This window comes from Pongo abelii, chromosome 19 (assembly GCF_028885655.2).
Source record: "Pongo abelii isolate AG06213 chromosome 19, NHGRI_mPonAbe1-v2.0_pri, whole genome shotgun sequence".
NCBI lineage: Eukaryota > Metazoa > Chordata > Mammalia > Primates > Hominidae > Pongo > Pongo abelii.
The window spans coordinates 84,217,958-84,238,696 of NC_072004.2; the positions used below are offsets into that span (position 1 = coordinate 84,217,958).

Consider the following 20,739-nt stretch of genomic DNA (forward strand, 5'->3'; position numbering starts at 1 on the left):
GGCAAGATAGGAAAAAAACAAGGCACTAGTAATAACTACAATATCTGAAAAAAGAGACACAAATATTAAATGATACAATCCTGTCAATAACTACATTAAATGTAAATGAACTTAACATTCAGATCAGGACATGTTAAAGCCTCATACTTGATACAAAAGCAAGAACTAAGTATATGCTGTGTACAAGAGATACATTTGAACTATAAAGACACAAATAGACTAAAGGTAAACACATGGAAAAAGATATACCATGAACAAGATAGCCAGGAGAAAGCTGCAGTAACTATGTTAATATTAAAAATAGACTTCAAGATAAGGAGGGACACTACAGATGATAAAAGGGTCTGTGCATTAGGAAGATATAACAATTTTAAATGTATATTTGCCTAATAACATTGTGAAAATATGTGAGACACAATCTATGACAGAAAAATAAGGATAAGCAGATAAATCCACAAACGTGGATGGAGACTTTAACACACTCTCTAAGTAGCTGACAGAATAATCAGATCTAAAAAGAGATATAGAAAGTCCAAATGACTGTCAATGACTTTATCCCAATTGACATTTACAGAACACTAAAACAACAACAGCGGAACACACATTTTAAAAAGTGCATCTATATAGATACGCATAGTTAACACCCAGTATTTGCACTCTGAGATGCCTAGTGAGGTCTATTTACATACAAATTAAATAATGCAAACAATGGTGAGAGGACGGAATTATCAGCAAAGGGTGTGAGAGAACTTTTGTTGCAAATGGCAAAGTTGTATACCACAATTGCGGTATTGGATGATATATATATAAATTATATATATACACACACACAATTTGATGAGTTTTGACAAATGCATATATTTGTCAAGTGCATATATTTGTCAAAAAAATATATCTGTGTGTTTGTCAAAACTCATCAAATTATACATTTAAAATTGCTGACTTATTGTATATAAATTACACTGTAATAAAAATACTCATCCCCTAAAACCCAATGATGAACTCTTCTGAATGTTAAAAATGGCTACAATTTATTTCTACAAAAATATCATCATCCTTTATTTAGCACATAACGCATACATACATAGCTTCCATTTTCAATAATTGCTTTATAGATATTTTTAATGATACTGAGTAGCCATTACTCTTAACCTTCTCTCAATGTACTTTGCCATCAATAAGAATAGTCGTTCTTATTCTTAACAATTTTAAGAAGGTCGTATTGATTATAGAGTATTGCATTTTTACTTGATATTCACAAAAGGAGCTATGAGCTATAATCTAGTGGTTCTCAAATTTAGCATGCATCAGCGTTACCTGGAGGGCTTGTTAAATACAGATTGCTGGGTCCCATCTCCATAGTTACTAATTCAGTAATTCTGTGTGAACCTCTGGATTTTGCATTTTTAGCAAGTTCCCACATATGGTGATGATATTGGCACATGAACTATATTTTGAGAACCAATATTATGAAGACTATGGAGAATAAAGGTGATCATCAGTTTTTCACGTGCGTTCAAGAGAGCAATTTGAATCTATACATGGGGGGCAGCACACAAAGCACAGATAAATTTTTTTTTAGTCCAAGGAGCTCCAGAGTCACTCACTTATTTGAGAGAGACTGTTAGCCAAAATATATTGTTGTTACATTAAGTATTTAATTATGTGCCTTTTCCAGGAATGACTCAACAAAGGAATAAACTTCTTTGCTCAAGAAATACATGCAATTATATTAATTTCAACATTTTTTCATAGTCTGGATGAAAACCCCACTAACATAAAAACCATGTCTTCTTGTTTAGCTTAGTAATACAACTAGAGTAAGCAATCCTGACTATCAATGGTGAATTACCCTATATATTAATGCTCTTCAGTTTTTCTTACTTGGAATGTTGTTGTTCTTTTTTCCCCTTATGAATTCAATGTTTTCTTTAAAATGAAGGTTAAATTCCTTTTCACTCATAAAAATCTTCATTAGATAGCCTTAGTTCAAAATGGATCTTCTTAATTTTTGTAGACAGCGCCTTTGTTGATAGCATGCCATGTAACATTTGATTATCGTTATCTTTTTGCTTTCTACTAAGTATGTGTAATTTCACTTCTGATTAAATTGTAAGCACATCAAGAAGCTTCCGGGTTTTCTATGTCCACTGCCTTCTGAATTAAGTTATGAATAAGTGCTTGAGTCAGCTTGAGTTAGTGGGAAAAACATGGGCTTTGGTATCAGATGTTGTTGAATGCTGGATGGGCTAATTACCAGTTGAGTGATCTTGGTTAAGTTACTTATCCTCTTTGAACACAGATTTGCATATCTAAAAATGAGAGAGGTTTAATTCCTGTGAAATCCACCCCAACTAGCAGCAATGGAGTACACTAAGGCTTGACAGGGTTGTAGGATTTACTCCAAATGCATATCTAAAAAATAAGACCTATATTTCTTGGGATTCCAAATCCCAGCATATTTCTGTATAACACAAAAGTTGAATTAGATAGGCAAACTTAAGCCCAAGCAAATAGAAATATGATTATTCTTTTCTACGTTAACTGTCTGGTTTTATGGTTGTAAACATGAAGGAGTGCAGTACCAGGAAGTATGTGGAGTTGGTGTTTCATTATTATACTTGGTAAACAAGGATAATAATTATGCTAATATCACAAACTTGGCCTAAATATTAGTTTAGTAGAAAATCCTATTATGATGGTCTTAAAGTCCAGTAATTATGCTTATATTAGAAAATATCTTTAATGAAATTTAAAAGTAGGAGGCCACCGAGTTAAGAAAAAGACACATGAAATAGAAAACATATTTCAAAACTACATATATGAGATTTATTTCACATTTTCTACCTACTCAGTCATGTGACTTGTTGCTACATCTGTGAACTTTCTGAAACCAAGTGACAAATATCCACAAAAGATTTTTACAATGTAGACATCACTAAAGTCTAGATTTAAAAGTCCAATGAAAATGGCACACAGTTGGCTTACAGAAATAAAAACGTACAATATATTTGAAATAGGTTTTTGGTTTTCCATTTATGCCTACATCATGGTGTTACCTGTGGATATGTTATCAACTATATTGATATCGGATACTATGACCTATGACATTTAGTATTTTTAGCAATAAGAAGCACACTTAAATCTATTTCAAAAAGTATGACATGTTAAATTCTTAGGAAAATATCAACTTTACAAAGTGTAAAACACCCAGAAGAGTAAACATATGAATTTCTCAGTCTAGGTTAGAAAAAAAGTGTTTTAAGATTTTTATTAAAAAATTTAAACAAAATTTGTTTATCATATCTAGAAACTTATACGATCATATAAAAGTTAATTTATTTATTCGGTATTATACAGAACAATGGAACCAGGGTGGCCTGCAGAGATACAGAGGCTGTGAGAGGAGGTTGGCTTAGTCAAATGCCTCTGTCCACACTGACATGGCACTTACCCAGCACCTGCACCTTCTCCTCCCACCACACGAAGAACCATTTCTGTACTTATAATATAGTTTCTAAAAATAGAACATTGATGCTATAAAAATAAAAGTATTAAAAAAAAAACCACGGGTTTAAAAAGGAACACAGAATTTGGGGTTTTAAGGCTCTTCCTGGGGGAGGAGCTTCCACTTCACCGAGGGATCAAAATCCTCCTCAAAATCACCCAGCTGCTGCTCCTTGGAGAGCTCCAGGAAAACCTGAAAGGGAGGAAAGAAATAAAGAGAGGAGAACAATGCCATACTGCCTCTGCAGCTCCAAGGGAATGCATTATACACATATATCATGGATGATACGAATCACTAAAAATGACCCACCTGCTCCAGGGTAGACTGTGAGAGGCTGTACTCCTCTAGGTCAAAGCTCTGTTTAACTGCATAGGGATGAACACGTATTAGTTCATATATTTCATATCTAGAGGTCTCATAAATCAGCATATAGTACAAATGATATATTTTAAAAAAATCTTAAATAGGTTAAGGTAATATTCATTCATGTCTTAAGTACATCGTTCAGTTAAGAATACACCAATGCATTTACTTAGGTTTGGGAAAAAAAGTGCTTGAATTATGCTTGTATGTTGTGCAGTTTTTGCGAACTGTATTTAAAGGAGAAAATGGTACTGAGTAAGCTTCCTTTCTTGCCTGTGAGCCAGTGGGTTTTGCACATTCAACACAGAAAGAGGTGGAAGACAGACACATTTTGAAAAGGCTTGCATCAGAAGATTATAGGGAAGGATTTGTGAGCTTTTTTAGAGAGCAGGTATCTTCACGGACCTCTATCCAAAAACCATTGCAGCTTCCCCTAATTGGGTTAGAAACTGTTCTTATTGACCAAAATAGACTGGGAGAGGCAGTTAGAGCTCTAATAGGAGCTCAGCAGATTGGAAATATGCCACCAAAAGTTTCAGGTCAGTACTGGGCTTGATGCCAACCTGAAGAGTGCTGTGAATGACCACATGGCCCAGAAAGTTGGAGAGTTCAGTTATATCAGAGAATGAAAAGGAGATGCATTACTGTGACCACAGATGCTCTCAAGGAGAGAATCAGACAATTCCTGATGCTCTAGGAAGTTAGACAATTCCTCTAGAACCAGAAGATCTGAATCTCTTCCTTAGGGCAAGGGATAAACAAGCAAAGATATATCACTGAGCAGTGACAATGAAAACAGTATAGCGAGGGAGTTCTGACCAGCACAGTTCAGAGTAGCAGAGTTAATGAGCTAAAATTGCAAGGAAAACATGAACCTGTGAAGACAGATGCAGGGCAGTTAGTTTTAAAATGTGACAGATGCGAGGAGATTGTTTCAACGACGAGACAGGAGTCAGTTTCTTAATATACAGCCTAAGACAGTAAAAATATGCCAGTCCATGGAAAATTTAATTTTAAATATGTATGCGTAGATGTTTCAAAAGAAAATTTTCTTAAATGCATATATAACTGAGTTTTCACTTAGGTTGTACCAACATATGTGCAAAAATACATGACAAAACCCCACAAACCAAAAGTGAAAAAAATCACTCTCATTATCCCCTTGCACAGACACAGAGAATCCCTCTATCTCCTTGGTTTGGGTCTTCCTAAAATTCAATTTGAGACTGTAACTTTAAAATGTAATGCATTTTGTCACATTTCATTTTTGTCATAAAGATGATTATTTTATGATTTGAAATTATCTTCTTTCCAGGGTCTTACTTCAAAGTCATACTTCTTACCCTTCTCTAATTTGAAGAAAGCTTGGGCTAAAGGTTGCACATCTTCCACTGGCAACTTATAAACCATCAGAGAGGAGTACCTGAGAGAAAAGGAGAGGAAAGAAGAGTGATACCACCTGTGCCAGATGTGAACTGATGGCGATCATCTCTCTGGTCTTTTTTTTTCTTTTAAAAAATGGTGTTAGGAACATTTAACATGAGATCTACCCTGTTAAATTTTTAAGTGAACAATCCAGTACTGTTGACTATGAGTATGTAGGGTCCCCCAGTTTCCTTCACATTTTTCTGTGTTCTGACCAAAAATCAGAGGGTCTTGACTGCTCTGTGATCTGGCCAACAGAAGGTCTTTCCCAGCTGGTTTGAACCCAAGCTAGGGCCTTGAACATTCCCAGGAACTGATAAAGCTATTCGGATTGTTGTCCAAAACAACTAACCCCTACCCTGTGCCAAATTCCTTAAACCTTCATAAAAACTCCATAACCTGACCCCTCACTGTAGACATGCCTAGGTAGAACACCCCTTTTCTCTCACCGTTCATCTCGAAAATTGCTGCAGCCCACTCTGTAAGGAAGTTCCCCTGATAAATGATTTGGACTGATCACCATGGATTTAGTTCTCTTTTTGGAATCCCAACTGGCCCCATCTTGGGACAGTTTGGGGAACCGTCTTGTGGAAACTCCCCTGCCACTGCTTTTGGGGTGATTCCAGCTGCAGGTTCAGTGGGACAAAAGAGAGTATAACGATGTACAGAAGATCTCTAGAGCTTATTCGTCTTGCTTAACTAAAATTTTACATCTATGATGAGTAACTTTTTATATTCATCTCTCCCCAGCCCCTAGTACTCTTTGATTCTACGAATTTGACTATTTTAGATATCTTATAAGTAGAAACATGCAGAGTTTGTCTTTATGTGACTGATTTCCTTCACTCAGCATAAAGTCCTCAGGGTTCATCTGTGCTGTCACATGTTGCAGAATTTCTTTTTCAAAGTCAGATAGTATTTCATTCCATGTACCTAATACATTTACTTTATCCATTTATCTCTCAGTCAACACTTAGATTGTTTATACATCTTGGCTATTAAGAATAGTGCTGCAATGAAAATGTGGGTGCAGGTATCTCTTTGAGATCCTGATTTCAGTTCTTTCGGATATATACCCAGAAATGCAATTGCTAGGACATAAGATAGTTCTATTTTTGATATTTTGAGAATCTACCATATTGTTTTCCATAGTGGCTGCACCATTTTGCGTTTCTGCCAACAGTGTGCAAGCATTCCAATTTCTCCACCTCCTTAGCAACAGTTATTTTTTTGTGGGGGGAATAGCCATCCACCTTAGTCCAGTTTTTTGTTGCTATGACACTATACCACAGACTGGGCAATTTATAACAAAAATAATTTATTTCTTATTATTCTGGATGCTGGGAAGTTCCAGATTGAGGGGATACATCTGGTGAGGGTTTTCTTGTTGTGTCATAACTTGGCAGATGGCATTATAGGGTGAGAGGGGCACTCAAGAGAGAGCCAAACTGACTTTTATAACAGACCCACTCCCAAGATAACTAACTTACTCCCGAGATAACCCATCAATCCTTGAATAGATTAATCCACTCATGAGGGCAGAGCTTTCATGACCTAATAATCTCTTAAAGGTCCCACCTGGTCCTACCTTTTAATACCATCAAAATGGTAATTAAATTCCGACATGAGTTTTGGAGGGGACACTCAAACCATAGCACCATCCTAACAGATGTGAGGTGATATCTTATTGTGGTTTTGATTTGCATTTCCCTGATGACTAATGACATATAACAGTTTTTCATATACATGTTCATTTGCATATCTTCTTTGGAGAAATGTCTATTCAAGTCCTTAGCCCATTCTTAATTGGGTTATTAGTTTTTTTTGCTACTGGAGTTTAGGAATTTCCTATATACAGTCATGGACCACATAATGATGTCATAATCAATAATGGACTACATATATGACAGTGACCCCGTAAGCTTATAATGGAGCTGAAAAATTCTATTGCTTAGAGATATCATAGCCATGATGACATTATAGCATAACATATTACTCATGTGTTTGTCGGGATGCTGGTGTAACCAAACTTACTGTGCTGCCAATCATAAAAAAGTATGCAATTATCTATAGTACATAATACTTGATAATGATAAATGACTATGTTACTAGTTTATGTATATACTATACTATACCATACTATACTTTTTATCATTATTTTAGAGTGTACTACTTCTACTTATAAAAAAAGTTAACTGTAAAAAAGACTCAGGCAGGTCCTTCAGGGGGTGTTTCAGAAGAAGGCATTGCTATCACAGGAGTTGACAGCTCCACATGTGTCATTGCCCCGAAGACCTTCCAGTGGGACAAGATGTAGAGATGGAAGACAGTGATGTTGATAATCCTGACTCTGTGTAGGCCTCGGCTAATGTGTGTGTTTGTGTCTTCGTTTTTAATAAAAAATATTAAGTAGAAAAAATAAACAAATGAATAATTTTAGAAATAGAAAATAGCTTATAGAATATGGATATGAAAAAAGAAAATATTTTTGTACAGCCATACAATGTGTTTGTATTTTAAGTTATGTGTTATTATAAAAAAGTTAAAAAGTTGAAAAAATTTTAGAAGTTTATAAAGTTACAGAACACTAAGGTTAATTTATTATTAAATAAATTTTAAAAGTAAATTTAGTGTAGCCTAAGTGTACAGTGTTTATAAAGTCATGTACAGTAATGTCCCAGGTCTTCACATTCACTCACCACTTTCTCACTGACAGTCACCCAGAGCTACATCCAGACTTGCAAGCTCCGTTCATGATAAGTGCCCTATATAGGTATATCATTTTTAATCTTTTATGCCTATTTTTACTCTATCTTTTGCTATGTTTAGATACACAAGTTCTTATTGTGTTACAATTGCCTACAGTATTCCCTGCAGTCACATGCTGTACAGGTTTGTAGCCTAGGAACAATAGGATATACCAGGTAGCCTAGGTTTGCAGTAAGCTACACCATCTAGGTTTGTGTAAGTTCACTCTGTGATATTCACACAATGATGAAATTGCTTAACGACCCATTTCTCTGAAAGTATCCCTGTTGTTCAGCAGTGCATGACTGTATTTTGGACATTAACCCTGTGTCATATATATAATTTGCAAATAATCCTCCCATTCCATAGGTTGCCTTTCACTTTGTCAATTGTTTCTTTTGCTGTATGGAAGCTTTCTAGTTTTATATCATCCCGCTTGTTTATTTTTGTTTTTATTGCCTATGCTTTTGTTGTCATATCCATGAACTCATTGCCAAGACCAGTGTCATGAAGCTTTCCTCCTATGTTTTCTTCTAGGAGTTCAACAATTTCAGGTCTTATGTTTATGTCTTTCATCCATTTTGAGTTGATTTTTGTGTATGGCATAAGATGGGGTCTAGTTTCATTCTTCTGCATGTGGATATCCTGTTTTCCCAACACAATTGGTTGAAGAGACTATCCCTTCCCCATCATGTATTCTTGGCAAGCTTTTTGAAGATCAATTGGCCATATATTCAGGGATTTATTTCTGGGCTGTCTATTCTGTTCCTTTGATCTATCTATATGTTGGTCTTTACACTAGTGCCATATTGTTTTGATTTGTGTAGCTTTGTATATGGGTTGTTATTTCTATAAATGAGAGTCAGTTTTGTGTAGGAAAAAAGGGTAGAGTGAATCGATAATAATCAAAAGGAAGCAGTTCACAAGAGAACTGGGGGAAGGGAGTGTAATACTAAGACAGTTTAGTATTGTTGGCCCCTTGGATGGAAGTGAGTCGGGGCTGTCCAGATGATATTTCAAGATTTGCCAAAGTCATGTTCCACCTTATTTTCTAACTGAATACTTATTTTCTAATCTTCAACTTCATCCTTCAAGAAGGAATTTATACTGCATAGTTTCTTAAAGTTCCTCAAATAGGGTAGAAATCTAGATATATTTCCCACAAGTCACATATCTCTCCTCCTCCATCCTACTCAAACTGCCTTCCTAATATAGGATAATGTAATTGAGCCTCTGGTTAGAAGAGCAGGAATTCAGCACCAAATAATGTAGGCAACAACATTTTTTAATATTTTGTTTCTCAGATAAATGTTTGTCTTTTCATCATTTGAAAATTAGGAAGATTTACATTTCATTTCACAAGACATCATTACATATATTTATGGTGCAGTCATTCTCACCTATTTCGCTTATTCCCTGTGGCTTCATGATGTATTTCTATACAGCCATGAGCTGGACATTGAATTATAGCATTGCTTTTCCATTTATATTACACTGTAGAAATATATTTTCCCACATTGTTATTATGACTTATTTCTCCTTGTTATCATTTTTCTCACCTAACTCCTGAATTATCTATCATCTGCTATAAATTCTAGGTGTTGAAAATGATCTTAAGGCTACTCTTTCATTTTTTTCTATCTATGAAAATAAATACATCAGGATGATGCTGTTACCAGAATTTACATAAAATTGGAAATGTTAATTGATTTGAAATAAAATAATTAGGTTTACCTCTTGGTTCTGCCACTTGTTAACTCCTCATGTGACCTAACCTGTCTCTTAGCCAATTTCTCTTCATAAAGATAATAATCAATTTCATTTACGAAGGATACTCACAATCCTTTTTTGAAGTCTACTCATTTTTTTACTGGAATAGCTATGTCTACACTGAAAAGTCTCTGTAAGTTTTGGATAGGATAACACAATACCAGGACAGCCCCTGGCGCATAGTGGAACCATGACATTTTCTATATCAGCTCTTACATCTGCTCTCTCTTCTCTAGTTTAATTCCTGCAGAATCCAACAAATAATCTCTTTCTTTTAGGTTTTCCTTTTGAATGACTATCACTCAACGCAAATGACAAGTAACAGTGAACATTTGGTACCATTTCCAAAATAGCAACCATGTTTACCTTTCCTGCCGAGCAGCCTGGGGGAAAACCCTCAGGATCTCTGCATGGAGGGGCTCCACTTGTGCCAGGTTCTTCACCTTCATCTCCAGCAGGTAATCTTTGCCAAATTTGCTTTTCAGGTGTTGGATGGAACCGATACATCTGGAGGATGAGGTCATATGAGAAAGGAGAAAAAAAAACCATTCAGTATATTGTTTGAGAACCTTGATTTGCTGCTAGCATTGTCTCAAGGTCCCTGTTGTTAGACCTAGGCACAGTCATTGCAGCTGTTTTCAGTAATCTCTCCCTGCCCACAGACAAAATTTCCAGCAATGCACCTTGGGCTCAAGTGTGGGTCCAGGACAGGCACTCACCTCAACCTCCCGGACACCATGATGGCCACTCGGTCACACACGGCCTCAGCCTCTGCCATGTAGTGGGTGGTCAGGAGGGCACCCCTTTCCGTGTTTCTAAAGGTGGCCCGGATGGCCTGCCTATAATGTCAAGAGATTATTTGCAATTTAGGAAATCCTCTAATTAATCAGAAAGAGATAGAGAAAAGAATTTTTAACTGGCAAGCATGTGAATAATTAGCAAAAAGAGATTAAGCAAAAGAGCGTTCTTAGTAGGACAGGTAGGATGAGGAAGGACAAGCTAGGTGAGAGCTGTTAAACTGGAATCATGCATTGCAAGAGGGACGTTTACAGAACACAACATTCATTATAGGGTTGTGTTCAAAGAGAAGTGATAAGCAAAGACAGGCTTGTTTATGAGAAGTCTGTGTGAAGGGGAACAGAATGACATAAAATTTAACAACAGCATCTCACAACCTAGTGAGAAGAAAATAAATGTACAGTAAACGCACACAATGACAACCAACCATGTTTACACCTTAATGAGAACTACTGTTCTCATGCTAAGTACGGAACACTACGTGATTATGGTCCAGAAATGCACCTAAAAGATAAACTGAGCACTTATGAAACTCAAGAGCGAGACCTATGGGCCCTAACAATGGTAATTCTTTCTTCAGTATGAAAGGGTTGTAAAATATCATCAGGGAAAGATTTTTTTTTTTTTTTTTGCAAAGTATTGGTTTTACAAGTGACATTGATAGTTTTTTTCGTTTTCCACAAAAGAGTTTAAGGGACAATTTTTACATAAGAAAAATGGTTCACAAACTCCATGCAAGTCATCCATGTTGTCCCTGACCGTGGTAATGTTCCTCACCACATTTGCTGCTGCCCCTCAGGGTCCATCCCGGTCGACGGCTCATCCAGAAGCACTACTGACGGGTTCCCCAGGATGCTCAGGACAAAGCACAGCTGCAACGGGAGGAACAGCCCATCTGGTTCCCATCTACGGCACTTGCAGAACAACACCAAGCCCTGCCCGTACCTTTCTCTTTATTCCCTCTGACAAGGTCTTCACAGGAGACTTCAGCTGGTCCTGCAGCTTGAGCGCATCCACTAACCTGAAGGAAACAGGAGAGCTGTACAGTCTTCTTGACAAGACGAAGTAGATAAGAGGATAATCCAAGCAAGGGTGGAGAAGCAGAACTCAAAAATGCAGTTCTGGAAATACATGTGGTGGGGGGGGCGGGGAAGGAGGGGTGATATTACTGGCTGACTTGCTCCCCAACAAAAGATAATGTTGCCTTTTGAAGAGATAGAAGGACATGACATGATATTCAAATAGTTGTTCTATGACAGTCCAAATTTTAGCATTTTCTATACATTTTAGCAATGAATAATTACTTTTTAAATTTTAAATTTTATTATTATTTTTTTTTTGAGACAAGGTCTGACTCTATCCCTGAGGCTGGAGTGCGGTGGTATAATCTTGGCTCACTGCAGCCTCTGCCTCCTGGCTCAAGCCATCCTCCCACCTCAGTCTCCCAAGTAGCTGGGACCACAGGTGTGCACCACCATGCCCGGCTAATTTTTGTATTTTTGTATTTTTTAATTTTTTATTTAGAGATGGGGTTTCACCAAGTTGCCTAGTCTGGTCTGAAACTCATGAGCTCAAGCGATGCGATCCACCAGCCTCAGCCTCCCAAAGTGCTGGGATTAGAGGCATGAGCCGCTGCGGCCAGCCTTTTAAAATTTTCTTATTTAATATGAGAAAGAAACTTAACACTTTGATATCCAGGAAAGGAGTTTCTAGTTATAAATCTACCCAGTGTGACCTGGGTCAGCATTTAGAGTCTCCCATCCTGAATTTCCTGTGAGGGTTGTCACTCCCAACCTTCTCCTCCACTCCTCCCTTGGGTATAGAACAGAGGTGGCTCCTCTGTGTACCGTGTGATGGCAACCTCAGCATCTCCTTTCCTCAGCCCTTTCACGGCGGCGTACACCTCCAGGTGCTGCCTCACTGTCAGGTTGGGCCACAGCGCGTTCTCCTGAGGGCAGTACCCCAGGAACTCCAGGGCATCCCCTCCACTGCTCCCTTTCAGTAGCACCTGCAGACGAAAGTTCTCTCTCAGAACCTACCTTTTGCACTGCTTCTTTGAGTATTTCCATGATATCATTCTCTTCACAAACCTAGAAAAACTAGAGAAACTCTAAACTTCATTGGGTTTAATAATCTGTAATCATTTTGCATTGGAGAAAGGTTGTCAGAGAGTAAGTACAGGAAAATAAGTGTGTCCACAGCCGACAATCCAATCTCAGCTGAAAAATCCAATATCCCATAAATGTGGTGCCTGTCCATACTGGCCAACAGTTTATATCAATTTTTTTAAAAATCACTGTCAAAATGAAGCATATTGATTGAATTACTATTTAACTTCACTCATGGATCAACATCTTTTGAGTACCTCCTAGGTAACAAGTGCTGTGTTGCCTGTGGCTACGGTGGAGGGTGGAATAACTAGTGCTTCGTTATCTGGAGTTTTCATTCTACTGAATGAATCAGGCAATAAACAAGTAAAGAAATGAATATGCGGAATAAAGATAGATCAAAAGTGGTGCTGTTATGGAAATTCAGGAGGCTGGGGTAAGAATAACTGGGGAAGTGGCAGTAGGTAGGGTAATTAGAAAGAGCCTGTCTGCTGAGGGGCCATTTCAACAAAGAGGAGAAGATGCTAGTCATGGAAAAAAGGCAAGAGGCAAAGAATCTGGGGCAGAGCAAGAGCGAGACCAAAGCCCTGTGTGGGGATGAAGCTTGATGTGGAAGCTTGACGGGGAGGACAAATATGTGGCAAGAGGGGCAGGGAAGCCAGTTCCTGCAGCTGCCTGCAAGACAAGGAGGGATGTGTCCTTCCAGCCATAGAGCAGCAAGCGTTCACTGAAAGTATTTAATCAGGAGAATGCATGGATTAAAAAAAACTCACACTGGCTGATCCAATTAAGCTTATTTTGTGACACCCAAATGGCTGGCTTTCTATTTCAGACCAGACTTACCTTTTAAAAGATTTCATTCCAATGTGTTAATGAGCAGTTATTTCCTTTCCTCCCATGCCTAATGAGAAATAAAATACTGACTTCGGGCCCAGGTGGTGACTGAGTTGGAGGGTGTCCATGATTGAAGTTAAGGACTAAATTAGAGTTGGCCAAGCCACCAGCAGAGAGGAACCTTCATGAACATCTGCTCTCACAGTGGCTACAGAGGGATTGTGAATGTCGGTTTTCTCTTCTTTCATTAGTGGAGTATTTTTCAATAGCATTCCGAGCTGTCTTTTCCTTTCTTGGCTTGACTACTAGCCCCTTTCCCACGGTACAGTTTCACAGGCATCTGCCTTATATTCTGTTCTGTACTTCCCTAGGACATTCTTTGTAAAAGAGTTCTTAAGGTTTTCTATCTTCTGCCATAGAATTTAGGAGAAAATGTTTGATCTCTACCCTATGATGTCTCTCTTAGATAAACCTGAGCTCTTTTTCTGTTTGCCTAGCCACCTTATACAACTAAATTACAAGTACAATTAAAGTCAATTTCACCTCCTTGTATCTCATTTTTGATCTGTTTCTTGAAAACACTCCCAAGAAATCGTTGCATTTGCACAAAAATGTATGTTCCAATAACTAAGCACTTTGTGAAGGACAACTGTCTAATACAGTTTTTTTAAAAACAGTTTTATTAAAGATTAAATATTATATACTGGAAAGACAATGCTCACTAAAAGTGCAAATCCATGTGACTGATGGCAGTATAAATAGGATGTGTGTGAATTCTGGCATTAATTTCAGCTCTGATGCTGGACATTCTGTCTTAATGCCTTTAATAATTACCCCTTGATGGTGGCTGCAGCCCATCTGCATCCGTTACAGCGAAGATGCCAGCTGCAGCAAGGGAGATGTCTTAATGCCTTTAATAATTACTCCTTGATGGCAGTGGCAGCCTGTCTGGAGCCACCACAGCAAAGATGCTGGCTGTAGCAGGGGAGGTGTGACTGGGGCTGTGTACTCTGGGGGACTGGCAGGGGCCAGAAACAGGTAAGAGCCCTGCCCTTTACTGAATTGGAGCATCCTTTACTGAATCTCAGGGGCTGTTGCATGCTCCAATTTTGGAGCAAAGTTGTGGCCAATCCCAGGTGCTGTTGCAACCCTGCTGGGTGTGTACGTGCCCAGGGTGGAACTGCCATGCCAGCCTCCTGCCACCTCAGCTCCCTCTGGATTTTGGGCCCTGACAAGTGTGGGAGGGAGTCCGGGGGGGTGCTGAGGGCAGCTCAGCACGGACTTTCAGGTGCACCTCAGCACAAACCACCTGGATGCCATAGATGGCATGTTGATGGCAGCAGGCAGACAGGTTCCTGGATAGAAAGGGGTGGTTCTCTGGTGAAACCCCACCTTCAAGCCAGGGACGGCCTGAAGCCTGGGTGCCAGTTTGCCGGTTCTAGGTGGAGTCTGTGACCCAGAGTGAGAACTTATGATGCTTTTTCCAGGCCTGCCCATGGCCACTCATGGACCAATTGGCACACACTTCCTCCTTTCTGAGCCCATAAAAATCCCAGACTCAGCCAGATTCACACAGACATAGGGACTACCAGCTGCAGAAAGGAGCTACCCACTTTGGGTCTCCTCTCCATTAAGGGCTGGACACTCATTGAGATGACCTGCCTGCAAATAGGAGACCCACTTTGGGTCTCCTGAGAGCTATTCTGTCACTCAGTGAAGATCCTCACCTCCAGTTGTTCACATACCTCATTCTTCCTGGACATGGGACAAGAGCTCAGGACCTGCCAAATGGTGGGACTAAAAAAGCTGTAACACAAACAGGGCTGAAACATGCCCCCCGCTTGCCATGTTGTAGGCAATGAGAAGCAGAGAAGAGCTTCAGCCCTTCGGGGATTCCAGACTTAGGGGCTCCCCGAGCCAGGGCTGTGACACCCTTTTTAGGGCTCTGTGGTTTCTGGCACCTCCAAGCTTCTGGGTGCCACCACGTTTTTTGGTGCCTGCAGTGGAAGCTGCTTGCAGTATGCCTGGTCCTGCCACAGCCTTACATGGAGCTGGTGCCTGTGCCAGTGCCTGGAGCTGCCTGCCCTGCCACAACCAGCATGCCTGGCTGTGTGCAGCAGCCAGACCCCATGCTTGCTCACACACCCATCACTGCTCTGCACCTGGCTCACTCTTGGCAGGCTTGGGATCCAGGCTGGTGGCATGAACAGAGTGCAGCCTGCTGAGCTGAGTGGACAGAAAGAGCCCAGCGGGTCTGAGCCAAACTTGGGCAAAGGCGCCACCAGCTCCAGAGGTTTTGACTGGAAAAGCGACACTCCAAGGATTCTGTGACACCCTTTCAGTGCTTAACTTTTGTGTGCATTTATGTGATAATTCGTGAATTTATTCTCTTGTGTAGTTCATTAATCACTTCAGTTATCTAAGGATTAAGTGACATTTGTTGTTTTTAAGGTCATCAAATCTTATAAATCTATTTCACCATTAGATAACATATCTTCCACATAATTCACCTACCTGTCCAGCAGTTGGTTTTGTGTCTCCAGTTATCATCTTAATGGATGTGCTTTTACCAGCTCCATTGTGTCCTAATAGTCCTAAAACTTCACCTGAAAAAAAGGTTGCACTTAATAATCTATTTTAATGGTAACATTAAGAGTAAAACATAGTTGAAGTCTCACTATGTGACAAGCATTTGCTATTAGTTGTCATTTAATTGTCACAACCACCCTGAGAAGTTGTTATTGTAGCCCCTTCTTTTGTAGTTGGGGCAGAAGCTCTCAATGATGGGGTTACCTGTGCAAAGTCACACTGATGGGAAGTGGCAAAACCACTCTTGGAAGCCAAGTGTGTCAGATTCTGTCTCCTGTGATCCTAACCTTGGTGCAATAGTGGCACAAACTGAGGTCATCTAACACTTGCTGGCCAAGCCTTCAGAGTGTGCTAGCACATCTTGTCAGTTCTCTTGTGAAAAACAATGAACATTAGGAAATCAATTGTGTTCATTTAACAGAAATGTTATTACTTAAAAGTTCATCTTATTAGAGAGCTTATGGTTTAATGTAGATGTGACTAGGCTCCTCTTCGTGAGGTGAGTTAATTTAAGTTAGAAATGAAACATATAAAGGAAGCTGTCATTGTCATTCTCCTCTGGGTCTGCATGTGAACCAAGAGGTGGTGTCCAGAATAATGCTTATTAGGAACCAGGAACCTCTAAGGAGGGCTCTGAGCCAGCAGTGGAAGATCCCCATGGCCAACCTTTTCTAACACAGAAGGAGACATTTCTCGTGGCTATCTTATTCTTCCTCTTGGAAAAACAGCCTTTCCTCTTCCCTGCATACTCCTTGCGTAGACAGCTGGCAATGATGACTGGCTTCTGTGAATGACAAGAAGTTATGTCAGACCTTAATTCTCTCCATTAGCTTTGAAACAAAATTCCATCTTCCCATTGGTTGGACCCTTTGTTGCCCCAGCCATGCATCAAAGAAGATCTTCTATTTGGTGACATGCACCTTGGCCATGCCCCTATCCTAACACTTGGTTTTAGAGAGGAGAGACTGTGATTTTCCTCTCCTACAAAGGCAGTTTTTTCAGGAGCACAGTATTTTATACAGCTTGCCTGTCCTTTCAGAACAAACAGGGGCAATGAAACTTAGAGAAGCACTGATTATCCTCAAACAACAAAACAAATGCTGTGGGCTGAACCTGACCCTGAATTTGTACTGTGCACTTTCTCCAACAAGCGATGATGTTTGCTGCTTAGCTCAGTTTCTGAAATTATTTCTTGGCTTTAATAATTTCTATTGCACTCTATTTTTAATTTATTCTAAGAACAAAAGAGTTAACATGACTTTTAGTCTGCTCATTTAATTGTAAAAATGGCGATTACCTACTAAAATAGTGATCCTCATTTGTAAGGAATAGAGAAACTCAAAATCATTAGAGAATTAGACTGGTAGGTTGACTAATAAAAAAAACCTTTGTGTTATGTTTTACCTCATCAAAATTAGTAGAATTCAAGGCATTTGCTGTTCTCACTCTTTCCATCTGAACATCTTCATCTTCTCCTTCTGGTTCTTCTGGATTTTGACACACATCACTACTTCTTGGAGAAATTCTAGAGTCAAAACCATCCATTAATATTGATTTCTGGCTTTCATCTTTGTATCAAAAGTTGCATTCTTTAATGCATATGTTTGAGTAGTAAGAGCAATTAACAAACCATCATAATCTCCCTTCACAACTCCCATCCCCTTACAACCCCCTTGCTTATCTTATCTATAGAAATATGTTTTTTTTGATATCAACTTGAAACCTAATAGCTGACAAAGAATTTTTATATCATAACTCAATGAAGTAATTTTTCTGGGAACCCTAGCTTTGACACCACCATGTTGACATCATTATGTTTTCATGCGGAAAATGGGCCAGAATATTTGTAATCAGGAGTTTCTAGCAAAATACAAGTTAAATGCTTGATCTCTCGTTTCTTTGGAATATGTGGCATATTGACTTTTCCTCTCCTTTCTAAGTCTGATCATATCCAGGATATACTTATTCTAGTCTCTCTTCCCTTGATTGCCTCCTTCATACTGATCTCAGAAGATTTATTAAAGGTCTGCTTTCATCTTGGCAGTCTCCCATCCAACTTTCAGTAATAGCAAAAGATGAAATTGATGTGGTATGGGAGACACAGAGGGAGCAAGATGCTTATGGTCACTCTTCTTTGTATGGTGCCAAAAATAGTCTCAGCTTTTAAGCCCCATTGACAACTGAACCAGTCTGTGATCCACACTGGCTGGGATGCTCATTACCAGGAAAAGAACACAGCTATTGCTGTCCTTGGCCAGTGGATCATTCTGTTCCTTCCTCCTGGATGAATGGCATTTATTCAACTGGCAATGTATTGTTTGTTAGATGGGACCGGCCACATTTAACTTTCCCCAGTGCTCCACTGTGGATAGTGTCAGATAGAGCCTTAATACTCCATGTTTCAGGTCTGTTTCTTCCACTAGATCATAATCTTCTTGGGTTTAGGTATCTGGATCTATATTATTTGTATGGGCACATGGTTCCTACTCCAGCCTATCCTAGCACAACGGCACCTCTTTGTTAATGAATTGATTTATGCATGAAAAATAATTTACAATATTGATCAACAAAATAAAAATCTGATTTGTTTTTTCCAACCTAAAGAAAGGATCCTTTCTCATTGATTTCTTTCCAAACTTCCATTCCAGACATCGAAGAGTAAAAAGAAAAATGATAAAATGAAGGAAAGGCTAGGAATAAAGAAAGATGCACAATTAGAAACATAGAAAGATAATTGTTCAATATCAGAGATGTACTAATAATAACTGAACTTCTACAAGAGTACATTCAGTGAAATAATTACAAACTCCTAATAACCTATCCAGCAAATTATGAAACTATCAAGTTCATTATTTTCTTTTTTTTCCTTTTTTTATTTTTTATTATACTTTAAGTTTTAGAGTACATGTGCACAATGTGCAGGTTAGTTACATATGTGTACATGTGCCATGTTGGTATGCTGTGCCCATTAACTCGTCATTTAACATTAGGTATATCTCCAAATGCTATCCCTCCACTCTCCCCCCACCCCACAACATGCCCCGGTGTGTGATGTTCCCCTTCCTGTGTCCATGTGTTCTCATTGTTCAATTCCCACCTATGAAGACTTGGAACCAACCCAAATGTCCAACAATGATAGACTGGATTAAGAAAAAGTGGCACATATACACCATGGAATACTATGCAGCCATAAAAAATTATGAGTTCATGTCCTTTGTAGGGACATGGATGAAGCTGGAAACCATCATTCTCAAGTTCATTTTCAATCTTTTTTATAGAAACATAGGAAACAACTATAGTTATGTGATATTATTACTTTCTCATCTCCTCTAACAGATGTACAGAATCCTTAAAATTTGGGAGGCACATTACCTAGTCATTTGATCTTTGTAAAAATAATTCTTCCAGATTTTACAAGCATTGTATCTCCTTGGGCTATAGATACCTATATCTCTACCTTAATAAAAAAAATTTTCACAGTGTGTACAGAAACAAAAATTATTAAATTTAGTAAAAAGTGATAATTTTTAAAGAAGAGTGTGTTCTTACAATTAGGAATACCAGAAATGGCTGTACATCCATTCGTTCTTCAGAAAAGAGAGAAGAAAAGAGAAGCTGCAAAAGAAAAGACAATTGCTAAACAGGGAGTTTGTTGTTTCCTGAGTTTTGTCCACATATGTGTGAATTGGCCCTAAACAGCCCTGCTAACATTTGACCATGAATATCACCTAAGTGTCCTTTCTAAAGTGTATAGCAAGAGGCTGTCTTCCTTCCTCCCAAGGTCTATGAGCTTTTGTTTGAAGCAACAGGATTTATCAATTACTAATCACCTGGCGAGAGAATCCTGGAGATCCGTGCTAACCTCCCCAAACAGTGAGAGACAGCGTTTATTCTTCTCACACAGAACTTCACACACCTTCCTCTGCCCATTGTTTCTCTTTGTGGGGCCCCTTCTCTTCCTTTCCCCTTCCCATAGATACCTCTTCACTCATGTACTGTAGCTTCCTTCCTTTTGCAGAACTATAGGTATCAGTCAGCCAGAAAAAAGGACTTTGTTTATATTGGGTGCTTCTTTAGAACTCTGAAATCCCAAAGATTAGGGAAATTTCGTTTGCTTCCTTCTAAAGCCGAGCATATCAAGGAGGAAATAAGGCCCCACATGAGTATAAGGACTACTCTGTTTCCCATCACCCCTTACCCTTCCTTCCCATATATTAACCAGGACCAAATTTTCCATTACCAGTCAGCTGGAACATATTGGTTTATCTGGAAGAAAATCAACTGGATTCCATGAGGTAGAAATCTTTGAACCCCATGCACTTTAAACATGTTATAGTAGACCTTCAACATTGGGCAAAGCTTCACAATTGGTCATGAGTTTCAGGGGACTGAGACAAACTGTGTCATTACTTACATGAGAAGATAAGAACAAACAGCCAATCATTGTGGCAGGTGGTATTAAAAAAGTGAAGATAAATGGAATATCACTTTCAAAGATATTGAACGCAAATCCAGCTACAGAGAATACAGTGATCTAAAAAAAGCAAATATGAAGGTTAATCACTCTGAATTTCAGTGTAAGTTCCAAATCGAGAT

The 20,739-nt window shown here is 38.8% G+C and overlaps 1 protein-coding gene across 3 annotated transcripts in view; it reads right to left on the reverse strand.

Moving 5' to 3' along the window:
• Nucleotides 1–2,806: 2,806 nt before the first annotated feature.
• The window catches only part of ABCA8 (ATP binding cassette subfamily A member 8), an 88,141-nt gene continuing 70,208 nt past the window's right edge, over nucleotides 2,807–20,739 (reverse strand). For all 3 annotated transcript variants that reach the window (XM_024234770.3, XM_054537317.2, XM_054537318.2), the window contains 14 exons: nucleotides 20,558–20,677; nucleotides 19,693–19,758; nucleotides 18,742–18,833; nucleotides 17,548–17,668; nucleotides 16,810–16,927; nucleotides 16,069–16,160; nucleotides 12,460–12,620; nucleotides 11,558–11,633; nucleotides 11,390–11,484; nucleotides 10,534–10,653; nucleotides 10,181–10,321; nucleotides 5,215–5,294; nucleotides 3,818–3,873; nucleotides 2,807–3,700 (listed from right to left, as the gene is read on the reverse strand). In XM_024234770.3, the coding sequence (XP_024090538.2) occupies nucleotides 3,602–3,700; nucleotides 3,818–3,873; nucleotides 5,215–5,294; nucleotides 10,181–10,321; nucleotides 10,534–10,653; nucleotides 11,390–11,484; nucleotides 11,558–11,633; nucleotides 12,460–12,620; nucleotides 16,069–16,160; nucleotides 16,810–16,927; nucleotides 17,548–17,668; nucleotides 18,742–18,833; nucleotides 19,693–19,758; nucleotides 20,558–20,677 (1,437 nt within the window). In that variant the 3' untranslated portion in view covers nucleotides 2,807–3,601. The remainder of the gene's footprint in view (nucleotides 3,701–3,817; nucleotides 3,874–5,214; nucleotides 5,295–10,180; nucleotides 10,322–10,533; nucleotides 10,654–11,389; nucleotides 11,485–11,557; nucleotides 11,634–12,459; nucleotides 12,621–16,068; nucleotides 16,161–16,809; nucleotides 16,928–17,547; nucleotides 17,669–18,741; nucleotides 18,834–19,692; nucleotides 19,759–20,557; nucleotides 20,678–20,739) is intronic.